The sequence below is a fragment of the Vicia villosa genome, unplaced genomic scaffold (assembly GCF_029867415.1).
Source record: "Vicia villosa cultivar HV-30 ecotype Madison, WI unplaced genomic scaffold, Vvil1.0 ctg.001947F_1_1, whole genome shotgun sequence".
NCBI classification, from domain to species: Eukaryota; Viridiplantae; Streptophyta; class Magnoliopsida; order Fabales; family Fabaceae; genus Vicia; species Vicia villosa.
The window spans coordinates 80,469-99,451 of record NW_026705785.1 but is presented as its reverse complement, the minus strand read 5'-3'; the positions used below and the strand labels follow the sequence as shown (position 1 = coordinate 99,451).

The 18,983-nt window shown below is 32.1% G+C and overlaps 1 protein-coding gene across 1 annotated transcript; it reads right to left on the bottom strand.

Moving 5' to 3' along the window:
- Nucleotides 1-3,254: 3,254 nt before the first annotated feature.
- Nucleotides 3,255-7,489, bottom strand: LOC131637211 (leucine-rich repeat receptor protein kinase EMS1-like). The gene has a single exon (XM_058907800.1). The coding sequence runs from the start codon at nt 7,263-7,265 to the stop codon at nt 3,447-3,449; it is 3,819 nt and encodes a 1,272-aa protein (XP_058763783.1). The 5' UTR covers nt 7,266-7,489; the 3' UTR covers nt 3,255-3,446.
- Nucleotides 7,490-18,983: the final 11,494 nt, after the last annotated feature.

The following is an 18,983-nucleotide window of genomic DNA, read 5'->3' as shown; positions in this document are numbered from 1 at the left end:
AAATTCTTACTTAAATATGTTGGACCTGCCCCAATTAATATGATGTCACCTCTAATTATACGTAGATTTTTACTTCCTTATTAGCATATACTCCATTTAGAGGAGTTAAATGAAAATCTGAATGACTAAATATATAAATAAATTTTAACAACTTCTCTTCTATTGAACCATGATATTTAAATGAAAATCTGAATGAGTAAATATAAATAAATTTTAACAACTTCTCTTCTCTTGAATCATGATATTTAAACTACTAGTATTAAACTCTATATACTTCAAATCACTTAATTGATTAGTCATAGAGAATAATTTAGACGAGTATTTTTTATAGAACTGTATTGGGAAATCTTATCATGGAGGCTTCAATAATTGGGCCAGGTTTCACATAAGCCCATTGATGCATAGTTTCTCTCAATAGTTTTAAAAAATAGGAAAATGTTCTTTCTACCTTTTTGAGTATATTACAACTTCGAAAATTTTAAAAAAAAATTTATACGTCTGAAAATTATCTTCGAAGGCACCTAAATTATAGAGAAAGATATATTTCCAAACCAAATTTAAACAGAATAAAAATTTATCAACAGTTTCATCTAAGATTTGTGTAAAAAATATGCGTTTGAAGATGGAGGCATTTGAAACTTTTTATAGTGTGTGGGATAACTAAGGATGGAAAGAATATTCTTCAAAATTTATCTGGAGTTAATTTAAAATTCTGACTTGTGTGAAAAAAAAATCATAAACTTTTAAATAAATGTGATTTTTGCATGGTTTTAAAATGTAGTAGTTGTTAAAACAGGTTTGATCTAAATATTATTGGGGTTGGAATCCTCACTATTCATACAAATGATCTTGCTTAAAACAGTAAGATATTTTAATATGTTTCACTTAAACATGAGTTATCTGTTCAACTTGACTTGGATCAAACCTACTAATCCAACATTCTCAATTGACTATTAACAAGAAAACAAGAAAAAACCAATTGTTATACCCTAAGCCTACAAATAGAAAATTTTTAGGGTATGTCTGAATAATAATTTGTCAATGTGTTTTAGGTAGTAAACACTACTATTAATTTTTTCTTTCTTTCTTATGTTAGTGAGCCTAAAACAATTATTTTCGTCTCACTCTTTGTCTTGGTTTTCTTCATTCACGTTTGACCAAAAAAATAATTGAAATAGTTTAGTATATATGACTAATATATCAAGTACTATAAATTAAAAGTAGGGTTAAATGTAATTTACCTCCCTAATCTTATAGGTGTAGTTCTACATTCCAACCTAATTTATTAAATTAAACAATTTATTCTCTATTCCCTTTAAATTTTCCTTTTCTTTGGGCCTTCCATTTTATCAAAAAAGAATGTAATGTTTTTACAACTTCCCCTGTTTCTTATGATTCAATTCTTAAAAATAATCATAAAGTGAAATTTTTTAAAAAAATACTAAGAATACATTTATAAATTTGGTGGAATATGTATTAATTTTAATTAATAAGTGTTTCACAATGTGTATGTTAAAGAATATGTTTCTTATACTCTAAAAAAATTTAAAACTATAAGCTTTTCTAATAAAAAACTGAAAATATCTACTCACATCCTTCGATGCTCTCTTTTAATTTCTTTCATTTAATTTAACCGAGAGGTTTATATTACAAAAACTAAACAAAAAAATTTGAACAATTTTTCCCTTTCTATAAATGTGAGACAAGAAATATGTCATATTCACGATACTCTTAATGTAAGTGCTTTCTAAATTGCCAAGGCACAATACATGATTTAAAGATGGCTTGCACAACCAACAGAGAGTCATTTTCAATCCAAAGTTTTGTTCATCCTTTCTCTTTAGCAATATCAACCGCTCTAATTACGACACTGAGCTCAGCAAGAATGGGAGAAGTTCAAGGAAGATGTATAGAAAAATCCAAGATGAAGTCTCCATCCTTGTCTTTAAAGATCTCACCACAACTAAAAATAGAGGTGTTTTTATTGTAAGTTACATCACATTTTATGCTTGTTAAAAATATAATATGTGACAATCTTCAGATATGAAGGGTTGTCATAGCTTTTTAGGATTCTTATAGTGTTAGAGCAAGCTCACGCATGGATGGTGATAAGTTCTGTATATAGTATTTTGTGTAGTTAATTTGATGTCATCTCCTCATTCAGAAAATTAAGTAGTTAACTTTATGTCATCTCCTTATTCAGAAAATTGAGGGATTTATAAGAGATCTTTTGGGTTGGTTAGAAGCGGTTTTTCTTAATTTCCTCTGCAAAGATGTGGAGTGGAGAAAGATTGATTCCTCTTTGAATTTTGGGGGAGAAAGTTTCTCCTCTTTGGCTAATGTTTTCATATTGCTACTCCTTGAAGACCTAATGGAACACGTTTGATAAACGAGTTGGATTGTGGATACTAAGTCGGGCAAACCAAGCTTCAGACAAGCAAATTCAATCCACCAATCAGGCGCAATTTCAGGCGTTCGCCCAATATTGCTACACTTAGCTCATTTTTGCTACGGACAATTTTTTATGGCCCAATAAAATTATTCCAATACTCATTTACATTTTAGCTAATCCAAATTAAGGAGTTGTCAATGGAAACCTCTTCAATAAAAGGAGCTAGAGGAGGGTGTATATTGATATTGAAAGCTTGGGAAAGATTGAAATCAGCATTACTTAGAGCTTTATATTTGCAATTGTAAATTGTTAATACATTTCCTCATTTCTATGTTGGATGCCCTCTTCAGCAATGTATCCTTTTCATTTAGGTAAAGAAAAAAGTCATGTTGATAGTTTTACTTTACTTAAATATATAAGAAATAAGAAAATGTAATTTTATTGAGAATATGTATTCTAATAGCATAAATGTATTACCTACCTAAATTGGAATTTTGTTCACAAATTCATTTATTTATAACTTTCTTTCCAAAAAATTCTCACCCATTCAAAAATCTTCATTTATAACTTTCTTTCCAAACAATTCTCACTTGGAACTTTGTTCAGAAATTCATTTATTTATAAACAATTCCCACTTGGAACTTTGTTCACAAATTCATTTATTTATAACTTTCTTTCCAAACAATTCTCACCCTTGTTTTGCCATAAGGAAGCACTCATGACCTATTTTGTCCATTCTTGTAGAAAGGATAGTTGCTAGTTGTTTCATCAATTATCATACACTTTGAGAAACCAAACTTGCATCACACGCAATCCTTGATTAGTAAAAATCACAGATATTTTTAGAATAATATTGCTTGGACAAAGCCATCAGATACTTCTCATATTATGCACAAACTCAACAAATACATAATATTATTTTTGCCAACAAGAACTTCTAATAAGCTTATAATCTAGATTATAGATTATTCAACTCTAAGCTTATGTTAGAAAAAAGTGTCACTACTATTAATACTAAATCAGCAGCTACAATGACATAATAAAAACTAGTTAATCATTCATCTCCTTTCATTCCCTTCAAGAATTTGTGCACTTGAAACATGGTAGGCCTGTTTGCCGGATTATCCGAGAGACAAACACAAGCAATCTGCAGCATTTGAAGCATCATCTGCTTCGAATCCGCGTCGAGAACTGTCGGATCAAGAACAACAGCTGCCTGACCCTTCTTGATCTTCTGACCAACCCATCCAACCAAGTTTCCACCTTCAATCTCTTTGAAATCTGGTCCTGTCGGCTCTTTCCCGGTCACAAGTTCGAGCAAAATGACACCGAAACTGTAGACATCGCCTCTTGTTGTTGATCTTCCACTCTGTCCATACTCTGGTGGAATGTAACCGAATGTTCCAGCAATATCGGTAGAGATATGAGTTTCACAAGCACTGATCAATCTTGCGAGTCCGAAATCAGCGACTTTTGGCTCAAAATCTTCATTCAGTAAAATGTTACTAGCTTTCACATCTCTGTGAATGATGTGAGGTATAAAACCATGATGAAGGAAAGCCAATCCTTTTGCAGCACCAGTTGCAATTTTGTAACGTTTGTTCCAATCAAGGATCTCGAGTCCCCCGGTTCTATTTCTCAACCAAAGGTCTAAGCTTCCATTTACCATGTATTCATAAACAAGGAGTTTTTCCTCACACATTGAGCAATATCCAAGCAATGAAACTAGGTTTTGATGCTTTACCTTTCCTAAGGTTTCCATTTCAGCCATGAACTCGCGATGACCTTGCGTTTTAGCTTCACTAAGCTTCTTCACAGCAACTGTTCTTCCATTTGATAAAGTAGCTCTATACACAGTTCCGAACCCTCCGTCTCCGATTATGTTTGTCTTGCTGAAATTATCGGTAGCTTTGAGGATATCGACCAAAGTTAATTTCAAAAGAGGCTGCTCAAACATTGCTACATTGATACTCAAAGGTTCCTTTGATTTGCTACTGCTCAAGAAGTAAAGATTTTGATCCAAAAAACTATTCAGTTTGCGATCGTCGAGTTCCTCAGGATCATTTTGCTTCCTGCTAATCCATCTATGCAAAACAAAAGCAAAGATCAAGGTTATTAATATAACCGTAATGGCGATTCCACCAAGCCTCCATGCATTAAACGATGCATATCTACTGATGCTTTTGACCTCACAATTTGTACCCAACATTTGGCCACAGAGGTTTATGTTTCCTGCAAATCTAACCTTCGAAAGGTTTTGGCAAACACCGGTTCTTGGAATAGGCCCTTCCAATCTGTTTTGAGACAGATCTAGGTAATTCAAATTTACTAAGCTACATAGCTTCTCTGGAATCTTTCCAGATAATTGATTAACTGAAACATCAAAATACTCGAGTTGCATTAGATTCCCAAGGTCGGAAGGAATCTCGCCAGACAACTGATTTTGATGAAGATCTAAAATCGTCAAATAGGAAAGATTTCCCAAAGACCACGGCAAGTTTCCATCGAAGCAGTTGTGACTTAAATTCATTGTTTCAATCCTCCATGTCATGGAGTTTGAGAAAAGCTCCCCGACATGGCCTGAAAGCCTGTTATTCTGCACATAAAGACCGACAAGGCTTTGCACGCCTGACATGATTGACGGAAGCTCGCCACTGAGCACGTTATAGCTCAAGTCCAAGTGAGTCAACTCCTTCATATTCCCAAAACTAATTGGAATTGAACCAATCAACATATTTCCTGTCAAATTCAGCTTCACCAAACCAGTCAACTTTCCGAAACTACCAGGGATTGTACCCGAGAATTGATTATGTCCCAAATATAAACCTTGGAGTGTGGCAGCATCTCCAAGCTCTGCTGGAATGGAACCGGACAACAAGTTTCCAGACAAATCCAAAGTTGTTAGATTCGTCAAACGCGAGAGTGATCTCGGAATGCTCCCGGTAAGCATGTTGTTGCTAAGCAATAGATCCACAACTACTACACAGCTTCCCAATTCATCAGGTATGGTGCCAGACAATCTATTGTGAGAAAGATCAAACACGCCAAGATGTTGAACAAAGCTCAAATCAGGGACTGTAAGTTGTCGAAAATACGAAGATTCCTTGGAAGGAATAGACCCTGAGAGATTATTGTGAGAAAGAACTAGGCACTGTAATTCACTTAGTTCCACTAATTTGTCAGGAATAGAGCCGTTGAGTTGATTGTTTCCAAGGTCCAAGGTAGTGAGTGAAACGCAATCGCCAAGCTCGATAGGAATTTTTCCTTCAAGCATGTTTCCATTCAAATTAAAAACTGAAAGACTTTGAAGACTTCCAATTTCCTTCGGAATAGTACCTTTGAGACGGTTATTGCTAAGAACAAGCCTTTGTAGAATAACCGCACTCCCAATCTCCACAGGAAGAGAACCTTCCAAGTGGTTATTCGCGGCGGAAAACTCCATCAAAGTCGATAAATTCCACAAACTAGAGGGTATCTGTCCACTGAAATTGTTGTCGTCCAAGTCCAACACCATCAACGGAAGCTCGGAAAGGTACTTCGGAATTGAACCAACAATCTGATTATTCATCAAAACCAACTGAGTAAGGTTCTTACAATTAACAAAAGCCTTCTCAATTGTTCCACTAAGATAATTATCATCAAGATCAATCTCCAAAAGTGAAGCAGCATTACAAAGCTCCTCAGGTATAGGACCAGTCAACAAGTTACTACTCAAACTGAGATGCTCCATTACAGAACAATTCCCAAGCTCGGGCGGAATCACACCCGAAAACCGGTTAGCCGAAAGCAAAAGAGAATCAACATTAGTCCACTTCCCAAGCCAAGCAGGCAAAGGACCATGGAGAAGATTCTTCTCGGCTGAGAAAGTTCTTATTGGAAGCTCAGAAAGCTCTTGAGGCAATGAACCAGAAAGTGAATTGAAAGAAAGCATCACAGAAGTTAAATTTGAACAGTTCCCAAGCTCTGATGGAACTGACCCATTAAGCTCAGAAAAGACAAGGTTCAAAATTTTCAAATTTTTCAACTTCCCAATAAACTTTGGGATTGAACATCTCAAAGGGTTATAAGAAAGGTCAAGTTTAGTCAACGATTTCAGCTTCTCCATTTCTTCAGGTAATGGACCTTCGATCAAACAAGAAGGTGAATACAAAATTTCAAGCTTCGAAAGCTTTCCAATCTCCTTAGGCAATGTACCAGACAATTTGTTTATCCCAACGTAAAGTGCAGTGAGATTCTTCCAGTTTCCGATTTCCGACGGAAGTTCGCCGGAAAACGAGTTGTTCGAAATATCAACAGAAATCAAAGAAACTGTTCCGGTGAAAAGAGTTAACGGAAGAGAACCTGAGAGAATGTTGTTACTAAGGTCCAGAAACTGAAGGTCGGTCAAGTTCCCGAAACTCTCCGGTATTTCTCCGACGAGTGCATTACCGGATAGGTCAAGCGTGTGAAGCTTCGTTAGAACCCCAAACTCCGGTGGAATCTTCCCGGAGAACGAGTTGGAACCGAGTCTAAGAGTTTTCAGGTTAAACAACCGGCCAAACTCACCGGGGATTTCGCCGGAAAACTGATTATCTTCAAGGTTGAGGATAGTAAGAAAGGAGAGAGACGAAAGAGACAAAGAGAGATTGCCTTTAAGGTAACGAGAAGGAAGAGAGAGCGAGGTGACTCGTCCGAGTTGACACGTGACACCAACCCAGTTACAGTGAGGAGTTGCAGAGTGCCATGAAGAAAGAAAGTGAGAATTTTGAAGAGACCCTTTAAAAGAAAGCAACGAAAGTTTCTCTGGGTTGTGTTCATTTTTGTCTCCAATGGCGTAACATGAATGGAACACGACAAGGTACGAGAGAACAAGAATGTTAAAAGGAAAAGCCATGGAAGAGTGAAAACGAGGAAATGAGATGAGAGTGTCTTTGTTGTTGTTATTAAGGTATTTTTATTTGGTAGTTGAACATGCAGAAAATGCCATTGAAGAGAAATGAAGAAGAGTGGTGTAGTGAAATAGTGGTAGTAGGAGAAGCATGAAAATTGAAAACCATTGTTAATGTTGTTGCTGTTGTTATGAAATATGAAAAGAAGAGAGAGAAAGGTTGTACAGTGAAGTAGTGCTAAAAGAAGAAGGACGTGTCAGAAGCAAGCACGCATCGCACGTGATTTCAACCTTCATAACGGCAAATAAATCCTTTCTCTTGTAGACACGCCTTATACGCTTTTTCTTTTTAGAAAATAACCTATATTAATTGTTTTTTCGACAATGAAAGATTTGTATTAATGACTAATGTCATATACTCCCTCCGTTCCTTTATAAGTGTCACTTTTAGCAAAAAAAATTGTTTCTATTTAATTGTCACTTTATAGGTATAAAGTCAATTATATCCCTGCTTTTTTAATTGACACGTTAATTGAGGAGTGTTTATGAAAGAGAAATGATAAAGGTAAGGGTAAATTAGGAAAAAAGTTGGAAATAATAGTTCTTTTTTGGTTGTCTTGGTAATATAAATTTTGGCAAGTGTGACACTTAAAAAGGAACGGAGGGAGTATATAGGTCAAAAAGAAAAGAGACTAATGTTGTATGAAAAGAGTAAAACTATTCTACCAAAAAATAATAATTGTAGTAGATGACTTAGCTACTACCTCCATCCTATGATAATAGATTTATTTGAACATTTTATATAGGTTAAAGAATTAAATGAATAAAAGAAAATATCGTATTTTTATTGTATTGTTGATGTGAATAGTAATTGTTTGATAAACTAGTTGATAACTTATCATTTATTGATAAACTAGTTGATAACTTATCATTTATGATTAACAGCTGATGACCGACAATTTATGGCTTATAGTAGAGGATTGGTGATTTATAGCAGTTAGCTAATTTATTTGGTAAAATTAATGATTCAATTATTTGATAAATTAAAATGACATAAAAAGCATTTAATATATAATTGTTTCATTTTATATTAAAATAAATTATAAAGGATAGTTATCAGTTTTAGTTAAAATAATAATAGTAAAAGTGGAAGAAAAAATAATAAGCTAAATATATAAGATAAAACGATATTTTAAATAGTATTTGAAAAATAAGCTATAAGCTCGTGATGAAAATATTGTTACTAAATAGGTCTTTTATTATCATATGAGTTTATAAGCTATAAGCTATAAACTCAAACAATGTCTGGCCAAATCGAGCCTAAGTTTAAGTATCAAGTATTAGTTGATTTTTTATTGCTATAAATATAAAAGGAAAGATATTAAATTGAATGAGAATGTGAAATTGTTAGTATATAAGAGACAGGGTCGTCTTTGAGGGTGTGCAACATGGGCTATAGCACATAGTTTTAAAATTTTCCACTTCTAAATCGTGACTAAATAGGATCTTATTGTATTTTGTCACAGTTAAACCATGATTACGTAGGCTCCTAGTTGTTTTGTTAAAGTTGAATTGTGGTTAACCTACAAAGATCCTCCAATAATTTAAGATGTCTCTGATAAAAGAGGTGGAACTCATGGAAGTATGAATAAGAAGAATATTGTGATGTAATTCATAAGCATTTTTATATCAAAAATACGGTTAGAGTCATTCCCGATTGATCTAACATGGGATGTCGGTGACTGTTAGATGTGATCAATAATTGAGATGAAGGTGGAGGTCGTGCTTCTATGTGGTGTCCATAAAGGAGAATCCATTTGTTCGTTAGTGAGTTGAGCTTCAAATTAAGCCGATGATTTGGGTTAGTCTTTATGGTCTTTTGGCCAACCCGAAACAGTTGTCTCCCTAGTCCTTGCTATCAGCTTTGAAGTAAGGGTTACTGGAGTAGAAATTAGTGAGATCAATTTGAGAATAGATATTTTTTTAAAGACATTTGTTCATTAAGAATGTGCCCCCCCCCCCCCAATAAAGGCAAAATTTCCTTATGGTGTTGAGTAAGGGAAGTTGGCATTGAAAATATGTGCATTCAATGCTTCTTGTGTAAATGAAAGATTGACTCGATAGAGGCTTCCATGTGCACCCACATGTGTAGGGTTGAGAGGAGATGCGCATCAGCATACTTGAGTGCAGTTACAGATTTGAGAGTTCATCTCAACTGTTGGATTTGACCTTTGCTCTTCAACTAGATTGTGACCATTGAACTTGACACTCTTCATGTCTATCAATTAGAAACTTTGAGCATTAATTTTACTTTTCCACTTTTTCTTTGTTCATGAGAGAAATTTATGCGAGTTAGTTAATTGTTGTCAAGGTTCTTTACATTTTGATTGTATCATTTGATTATATCCATATTATTTCTGAGTTCTCGAGAAACTTGCATTAAAATGTAAGGTATTTTCTCTTTTCTTCCTTTTTTTTTCATCACAGTTTTTGCTAGTTCTTTTAAAACGGTTAAGTTAGGAAACCCATATTTAGGTATTCCTATTATTGACCTCAGTAATGATGTTAAGATTATCAATGATGATTCTAACACAAAAACGGAAGGGATTAAAACGTGGGATAAGTCGTCTCTCCTTACTAGGATAGAAATGATAAAATTTGATGTTAGGTTTACTTTTAGTGAGATTTCGATGGTTGTCCCCTTACCCGTGGAGAATCTCAAGGAAGGACAGAAGACGCAAAATGTCGCTAAAAGTTTAGGTTGTTTGTTCAAGATAAAGGCCATTAAGATGAGGTAAGGTGGTAGTTAGAGGAATGGTCAAGATGTAATACTTATGGTAATAATTTTTTATTTGTTGACACTAAGAAGGGCATGTGGAGGAAAGTGCGACCAACACTGAGAAAGACGTGTGGAGGAAAGCGCCACCAACGATTGATCTTCCTGAAAAATGTTATTGGTTTATTAACCTTGGGTAAATGATGAAATTCTAAGGATTTTTATCTTAGTGTACTGGTGACAGGTGGATAAAGTACACTTAATGGGAAATGAGCTCGTCCTAGGATTGGAATATGACCTAATCGGGGAATGGTAAGTGTGTTTTTAGTCAGTATGAGATGTACCTATTGCCTCTACTTTAGTATCTTTTTTCTAGGATGAGGGTGTTAGGTCTACCAAGAAGAATCGTTACATGGTAGCCTAATTGATATATGAGGCGAGTACTAAGAAGGAGATTAAGAAAATTTTCGGTGCAAATTGTTTTAGTTATGAACTTCCTTACTTTATATTTAGCCAAGTCATTTTTTTCCATGAGAACTAACATGTGTTGTTTCCCTCTTTAAAATAACGTAGAATGTTTTGATATGATCAATGTGCTTAATAAAGAAGAGAGGGTTGTCCATTTCCATTCTGATGTACTAGAGACATTCCTTTTTTTTTTTGTAAAAGATATATTTTGATATTTTGACAAAAGGCCTTGTAAAAGAAGATGTTGGGAAAGAGAACCAATTTAAGGAGAGTGAATTTGAGAAGAAAGGTAAGCTCCAAAGAAAAGGTCTAGAAGCCAAAGGGTCGATGCTAGCAAGAAAACAAGTCCAATAAAGAAAGTTGTTATTCTAGAGAAATCTATTAGTAAACTTGTTGAGATGTCTTCTCCTATAGCTGTTAATGTTGACCAAAATAAGGAGAGGCAAGGAAAATGTCATGTTGAAGATGAAAACCCCAAGAAAAAAAATGAAGAGAATAGATAAATCAAGATAGATTATTTCTTGGGGGGAAATGACTGTTCTCGGTCTTGTTTCAAGCTTCCACCTTTCTTCTTCACTCTGGGCCTAGGAGAAACAAAGATTTTCATAACGTCATCGTAGAGAACAGATAAGCCTACATGTCCAATTTGGCCAAGACTGTGCTTTGTGAGCTGATAGCATAGTCTATTTATCTTATGCATAAGGTTACCACCCTAATTTCTTTATGGGCCATTGAAATATTTGTTATTTTATCTCTAGTAAGGCTATATGAAGAGAATAATCAATTATATAAGCACCTTGATTATGCATTCTCCGAGAAGGAAAAGTCCCTTAACGAGCTTAATCCTGCAAAGAAATCTCTAAAGGACAGCTATGACAAGATAATTGCTTACGTAAAGGAGGTTTAGAAGTACGGTGCTCCTACTTATTTGAAAGAGAATGTGACTAAGCTCAAAAATCTTGCTAAGAAATAGTGTGACTATATCAAGGAGAAGGAGATGGCCTTGAGAAAAGTTTGAGAACCTCCCATTGACACCGAGAATTATATTGTTGAGGTTGTTGAGGCTCTTAACCATGCTCAAAAAACTTTATAAGATAAGGAAAAAACTTTGCTCAAAATGCTCTATATGCACCATGTTATATAAATCTATAACATTTGTGTAGGTAAGGTTTGCATAAAACTTTCTTACTAGGGTGGGATATCTCTCCTTAGGGTTTTCAAAGACAAAGTCTTTTTACCTAGCAAAGTTAAATTCTTCCATGAAGGAGAAATCTTTGAAGAGTTCTTCATCTAAGTAATGAGTGGTGAAGAGCTCTCTATCTGAGTAGTTAAGGTTGAAGTTGGTTTCTTGAGCTAAGCTTGAGAAATCCTCAAAGAAGTAGGATGGTGATGGTTTGGGAAGAACGAGTTCTTTTTGGGGTCATTTTGAAGATGATGATGATTTAGGAAAGTGAAAAGTATTTTTTATGCAAGCAAGAAATGAGAAATGATGTTGTGAAGAAGAATGATAACGTACCTCTTTATATAGCTTTCATTTAATCGATTTGATAAATCTTTTAGGAACGGTTATATTTGAGAATTTTCTATTGCAAGTATCTCTTACAACATTTAATTCTCCAACCATACTTTGAGGTTCAATGTTCAAATTTTTACTGTTTTGAATATTCTAATAGATTAAGCAAATCGATTAATTTTCTTCATATGGGCTTCCTTGGTGTTTTGGTTTGTTTATTGGGCCTTGTTGCTTTCTTAACATCTCCAATTCATGCTTTTGATATCCCTAAGCTTAAAGAAACTTATTTAAAACATGAAAGAGTTAGAAATAATTAATTCTGAAAATCCGTAATAAAAGTGTATGTATTTAAAACATGAAAGGGTTAAAAATAATTATTTTAAGAGTTTAATCAGATTGACTAATCATTTCAATCTTAAAATAATTTTACCTATATCAAGAAAATAACATTCTTGATGAACTTATACAATGCTACCCGTTCAGAATTTACAAGGACACCGCCTCACAAAAGATCTCTCCTCACAAAAGCTTTTGGCTATAAGAACTAGTGAGAAAAAGTGAAAATGAAAACTTAGATATAGAAAAAGTGTGTCAATACACAATTCACTTTCTGGATGAAATGAAATGAGGAATAAAACCTCTATTTATAGGCTTAAAATTCTCCAAAAGAGGAAACGACATTAAATAATGAATGTCCGTTACGAATTGTTTTAGTTGGTCGATTAGCTAATTTGAAAATAACGTCCATGAGTTCCAAAATAAGAAAGAAGTGATATATAGTCGTTGCTAATCGATTGAGTGCGTTCAAATTGCCTTTTTCATCAAAAGCGTGCTAATCTTATCGATTAGATTAAGTCAAAAAATATTTTATGACTTTTCTAAAACTCCCATCATTTTCTATGCAACTTCTATATATACTTCTCAAGGTTTATTCTTTTCAAAATATTTTATACAAAGGTTTTATATTTGTGTGTGTGTGTGTGTGCGTGCACTTATACAAATAAAGAGCTTTTGATTTTACAAAAGCTCCATTCACTTACTAAATTGGGATATTAAATCCTCTTAAGCCTTTTTTGATAGAATCTCTTGTGTAGACTTTCTTTGAGGTTTCTTTTGCCTTGTCTGATAGATTTTGTTGTGTTGACACTTGCTTTGAGATTTCTTTTGAGGCTTTTGATGTAATAAATTTGTTTTGTCTGAAACTTTGTTGAAGTCTGATACTTTGTCAATCATTATCAAACTCATGACTTGTATCTTTTAACCGCTTAAGTGTATTGATTGAATTTCTTAATTATTGCATCTTTATTATGCTGAATGTTATCTTTCTTTTTTGATCTTTTACAATCATCATGTTGCATCTTTATCATGCTGAGTATTTGTTTTTGTTCTTCACAGTTGTCATCATTTTGATGTTATCTTTCTTTTATGATCTTTTACAATTATCATCATTAAAACAGAAACCTATTACCTGTAAAACAAGGTTCCATAAGAGTCTGTATTACTAAACTTGGTTGGAAGATTAAATGTGATGATAAAGCCCTTTGGTGCAAAGCTATGAGAGGAAAATGTGAAAGTAGATGCACAATTGAGTTATGAGAGGGAAATATGAAAGTAGATGCATTGCTAATCATGGAATGGAGGCTAAGACTCAAGTATTTGGAAGAAAGTTTTTGAAGATTGGGCTCTGTTAGATAACATGGCTATATGTTCTATGGGGGATGGCTTAAAAATCAGGGTTTGGGAGGACTGCTAGTTGGGCATGGTATCAGGCTGCATTAATTAAATAATACATATGGAATGGATCAAAGACAAATGACTATGTCAGAGCTCATTACTGATAGTGGTGATTGGGATTGGTGCTTGCTTAAAATTTATCTGAACCAAGATCTACTTGATAGGCTTATCTCAAACCAATCTCCTAGAGCAGGTTATGGGAAGGATCAATGTAGCTGGAGTGGTAATAGTAGGGGTTACTTCACAATCTCTAGTGCTATTGCAATTATCAACTTCACTAGTAAGAGTTTAAATAGTAAATAGTGGAGCAACATTTGGAAGATCACAGCACCTGAGAGAATTAAGTCCTTTATATGGCTTGTGCACCATAATGGAGTCAAGACCAAATAGTTCTTACGTTAGAGGGGAATTCGTGATCCTTATTGTATTAATTGTCCTAGCAAGGAAGAATATACCCTTCATGCTTTGAGGGATTGTAATATGGTTAACTATGTTTGGAGGAATCTTGTTAGGAGTACTTAGAAGGATGAGTTCTTTAACTCTTCTTTGCAAGAATGACTGGATTTGAACTTGACCAAGAACTTAGGAACAACTCAAGATCGTGGATATTGTGTAGCTATTTGGGTGACAGTGTGCCACACGATATGGTATTGGCGCAACCATGGACTTCACAACAAATATTATGTGATGCCTCGCGGTCTGCTAAATATCATTCTTGTGCGTGTGGACCAATATAGGGAAAACATAGCTTTGGTGAATAAGAGGGTGATCAGGCCTAGAGTTTCCAGGCAGTTTAAGTGGATTTCCCCAAAGATGGCTGGGTGGCGCACTTAACACCGATGGTATAGTTCTCAACACTGGGAGAGCCAATTATGGAGGTGTTCTAAGGGATATAAATGGTGAATGGTTGGATGGTTTAAGAACTTAGGCAGGTGCTCCATGATTGTAGCATAATTATAGGGAGTGTGGGAAGGTCTTCATCTAGCTCAAACTATATGGTGCAACTGTGTGGTGATTAAAACTGGTTATATGAAGATCTACAAGTTGCTTATGGAGGAGAATGAGCCACTTCAGCAGGGAATGAGTGTGCAAAATAATATCAAGAGAATTTTGATAAATATTGTAGAGACTCGAGTGATCCATATCTATGGAGAAGTAAACAATAATGCGACAATCTTGCCAAGGTAGGAGCAACAAGTGTACCAGATATTAGTGTGTTTCTTGAGTATCCTCGACAAATGTCTGAGTTTTATGTAGCTAACCTCAATGGAACCTCCTATGTGAAGAGTGTAATTGTGAAATCTCTCGCTTTTGGGCTTCACTCGCTTTTGGGCTTCAGCCCTCTTGAATCCAAAATAATAATAACAATAATTTAATAATAATGATAATAATAATAATAATAATAATAATAATAATAATAATAATAATAATAATAATAATAATGGAATCAAAACTCTTTTAAAATAAAATTTGAAGACTAATCTTGTGAATAGATTATAGTTAAGGGACCCACATTGTAATTTAACATTATATTTTAGTAAATAAATATTATAGATGTGCTTTGTTTATATCTATGTGATTATTTCTTAATGAAGTATATATTCATAAAGTGTACTATCATTTGCTCGAATTAAAATGAGTATTTTCCTTTTTTTTAAACTGAGAAATATATTAAAAACAAAAAGGAGAACAAACAACACAAAGGGGGGGGGGGGATAAAGCTAAAACCCCTTTAAGAACACAATCTAACCCTAGGAGTGCCTACCTTGTCTAAGAGGTAATCTTTAACTAAACTAGAATGTACATGATCAAACCAAAAGAATTTACCGAAAGATAATCCTAAATTCGCTAGAAGATCAGCACAAAAATTGGCTTCACGGAAAGCATGAGAAATCATAAACTCGATCTTACGAGTGTAATCAATACAGTGGAGCCAACGAGATCTAATCTTCCAAGGAACACGACTAGGATCCGAAAAAGCAGAGACAACCAATTTGCAATAAGTCTCCATCCAAACATTCTTGTAGCCAATCTCTTTGGCCTTTTCAATGGCAATAATAAAAGCCCATAGCTCAGCCTGAACAACATCCCCTTCACCCAAAAATTTGCAAAAGCTTCCCAAATACAAAGCTTGGCTATTACGGAAAATACCTCCACACGCACTCAACGAAGGAGAGCCACGAGCGAGACCATCCACATTAATCTTTATCCAATCAATTGGAGGAGGAGACCACACAACCTCCAAGAGACTCAAAGGTTTACTATGTGCTCGGTTAAAAATAATTTATCATTTGAAAAAAAAAAACCTTCATCTCAAAATAATTTATTCATTTATATAAAAGTTGTGTTAAGTGATTCTTTTAATATTAATATTTGATATGATAGTAATTATTATTTTTTATTGTATGTTCTATTTAATATTTAGACTAGTAAAAAAAACTCATGCATACGCACGGGTTCTGTTCGATTACGCGAATTTGGATATATTATTTATTTTAAATAAAAATATTAAAAAATAAAAAAAATTAGATAAATAATTGATTATTTCGTATAAAAAAATATTTACATCAATAGTAGATTTTTTCCCGTATACCATTTTTGAATAAAAAATATTTGGATCATAAATAACATTTTTCGTAAGTAAAAATATTTAGATCAATAATAAATTTTTTTCTGTATGCAAACTTCATTTTTGTTTAGGTATCATTTACAAAAATATTTGGATCAATAGTAAATTTCGTATATAAAAATATCTAGATCAATAATAATTTTTTCCCGTATACCATTTTGAATAAAAAATATTTGGGTATACAAATATTATTTTTGTTTAGGTATCATTTACAAAAATATTTGGATCAATATTAAATTTTCGTATATTAAAATATTTAGATCAATATAAATTTTTTTCCCGTATACCATTTTTGGATTAAAAATATTTAATCATAAATACTATTTCTCGTATATAAAAATATTTAGATCAATAATATATTTTTTTCCCGTATACACTACATTTTTGTTTAGGTATCATTTACAAAAATATTTGGGTCAATAGTAAATTTGGTATGTAAAAATATTTACATCAATAGTAGATTTTTTTTCTGTATACCATTTTTGAATAAATAATATTTGAATCATAAATAACATTTTTCGTAAATAATAATAAAAATATTATTTTAGTTAGGTATCATTTACAAAAATATTTAGATCAATATTAAATTTTCATATAAAAAACATTTAGATCAGTAATAGATTTTTTCCTGTATACCATTTTGGATCAAAAATATTTGATCGTAAATACCATTTCTCGTATATAAAAATATTTAGATCAATAATAGATTTTTTTCCCGTATACAGACCTCATTTTTCTGTAGGTATCATTTACAAAAATATTTAGATTAATAGTAAATTTCGTATATAAAAATATTTAGATCAATAGTAGATTATTTTCCCGTATACGATTTTTGAATTAAAATATTTGGATCATAAAAGTTATTTTTCGTAAATAATAAGTTTTGTTCTATATACAAATTTTATTCTTTTTAGGTGTCATTTACAAAAATATTTGCATCAATATCAAATTTTGGTATATAAAAATATTTGGATCAATAATAGATTTTTGACCTATTCCATTTTTGAATAATAAATATTTGGATCATAAATAACATTTTTCGTATATAAAAATATTTAGATCAATAATAGATTTTTTTTCTCGTATACAAACTTCATTTTTTTAAGTATATTTACAAATATATTTGGATCAGTAGTAAATTTTGCATATAAAAGTATTTAGATTAATAGTAGATTTTTTCCCGTATATCATTTTTGAATAAAAAATATTTGGATTATAAATACCATTTTTCGTAAATAATAGATTTTTTCCGTATACAAATATTATTTTTATTTAGGTATCATTTACAAAAATATTTGGATCAATATTAAATTTTTGTATATAAAAATATTTAGATCATAAATATCATTTTTCGTATATAAAAAATTATATATCAATAGTAAATTTTTTTTTTTGGAAGAAAGAAGTGAGTAAGTAATGAAAGAGAAATAAATTGAGAATGAAGAGAGATTTGATAAGTTTGATAAAATATAAGAGTTGTATTATTTTAATAATAAAATTAAGAACTTTATGGTGCAAACACCAAAAAACCAAAATTTTAATGTGGTGACAAAAAATCAAATAAGGGTATTTTTGACTTTTCCACAACCATTAATTTTCTTATATTATTATAAATTATTTTAATTTAATATAATATAGTTTATTTTGAATCTGTGAATATATATATATATATATATATATATATATATATATATATATATATATATATATATATATATATATATATATATATATATATATATATATATATATATATATATATATATATATATGGGATAGGATCAAATGACACCAAGGTGTCAAAGTTTAATTTGACACCAAATTTCAACCGTTAAAATAATTGATCCAACGGTGATAATAAATAACCTATTTTTTAGGAGAAAAATATGTTAAATATTTTTTATTATTATTTTGTTACATTTACTATCACCGTTGGATAAATTATTTTAACGGTTGAGATTTGGTGTCAAATTAAATTTTGACACCTTGGTGTCATTTGATCCTATATATATATATATATATATATATATATATATATATATATATATATATATATATATATATAACTAAATCTATTATTTTGAAACAAAGAGAATATAATTTTACACGGTAATAACTTTTGTTCCTAGAGACATAAAATTAAAAGAAAAAAATTTGCATTATAAAAAAAAAGTATAGACTTTTAAGAAAATATTTTAAAACAAGTTAGTAATTAAAATGCTGATTTACGTGTTAACACTTTTCTTTTTATAAATTACAAATAACTTTACAAGTTAAGCAAATTTAGTGGTTAAACTTGTCAGAAAACACGGATTTAGTCCAACTTTTTCATTAATTTGAGGAACCTGTCTCTTCTTACTTTGGTTTCATATGTTCTCCCCTCACTAACCCGTCAATTAAACAAAACTAATTTAGGACTAATTTAGAATAGTTGTAGGACTAGCTAGGTTTGTTGGATAAGCACATTACACGGCTATGGTTACATTCTTCATACAGATTAATTAAGATTCTTACTTTTCTTTAAAATCATGCCAATGCTTTGGCATAAAGTGTAGAAAAGTATTGATGCACTCTAAACTCTTTTAATTAATTATTAAAGAAAAG

Coding starts and splice junctions, on each gene's coding strand:
- LOC131637211 (XM_058907800.1), bottom strand. CDS start 7,265: ATGGCTTTTCCTTTTAACATTCTTGTTCTCTCGTACCTTGTCGTGTTC.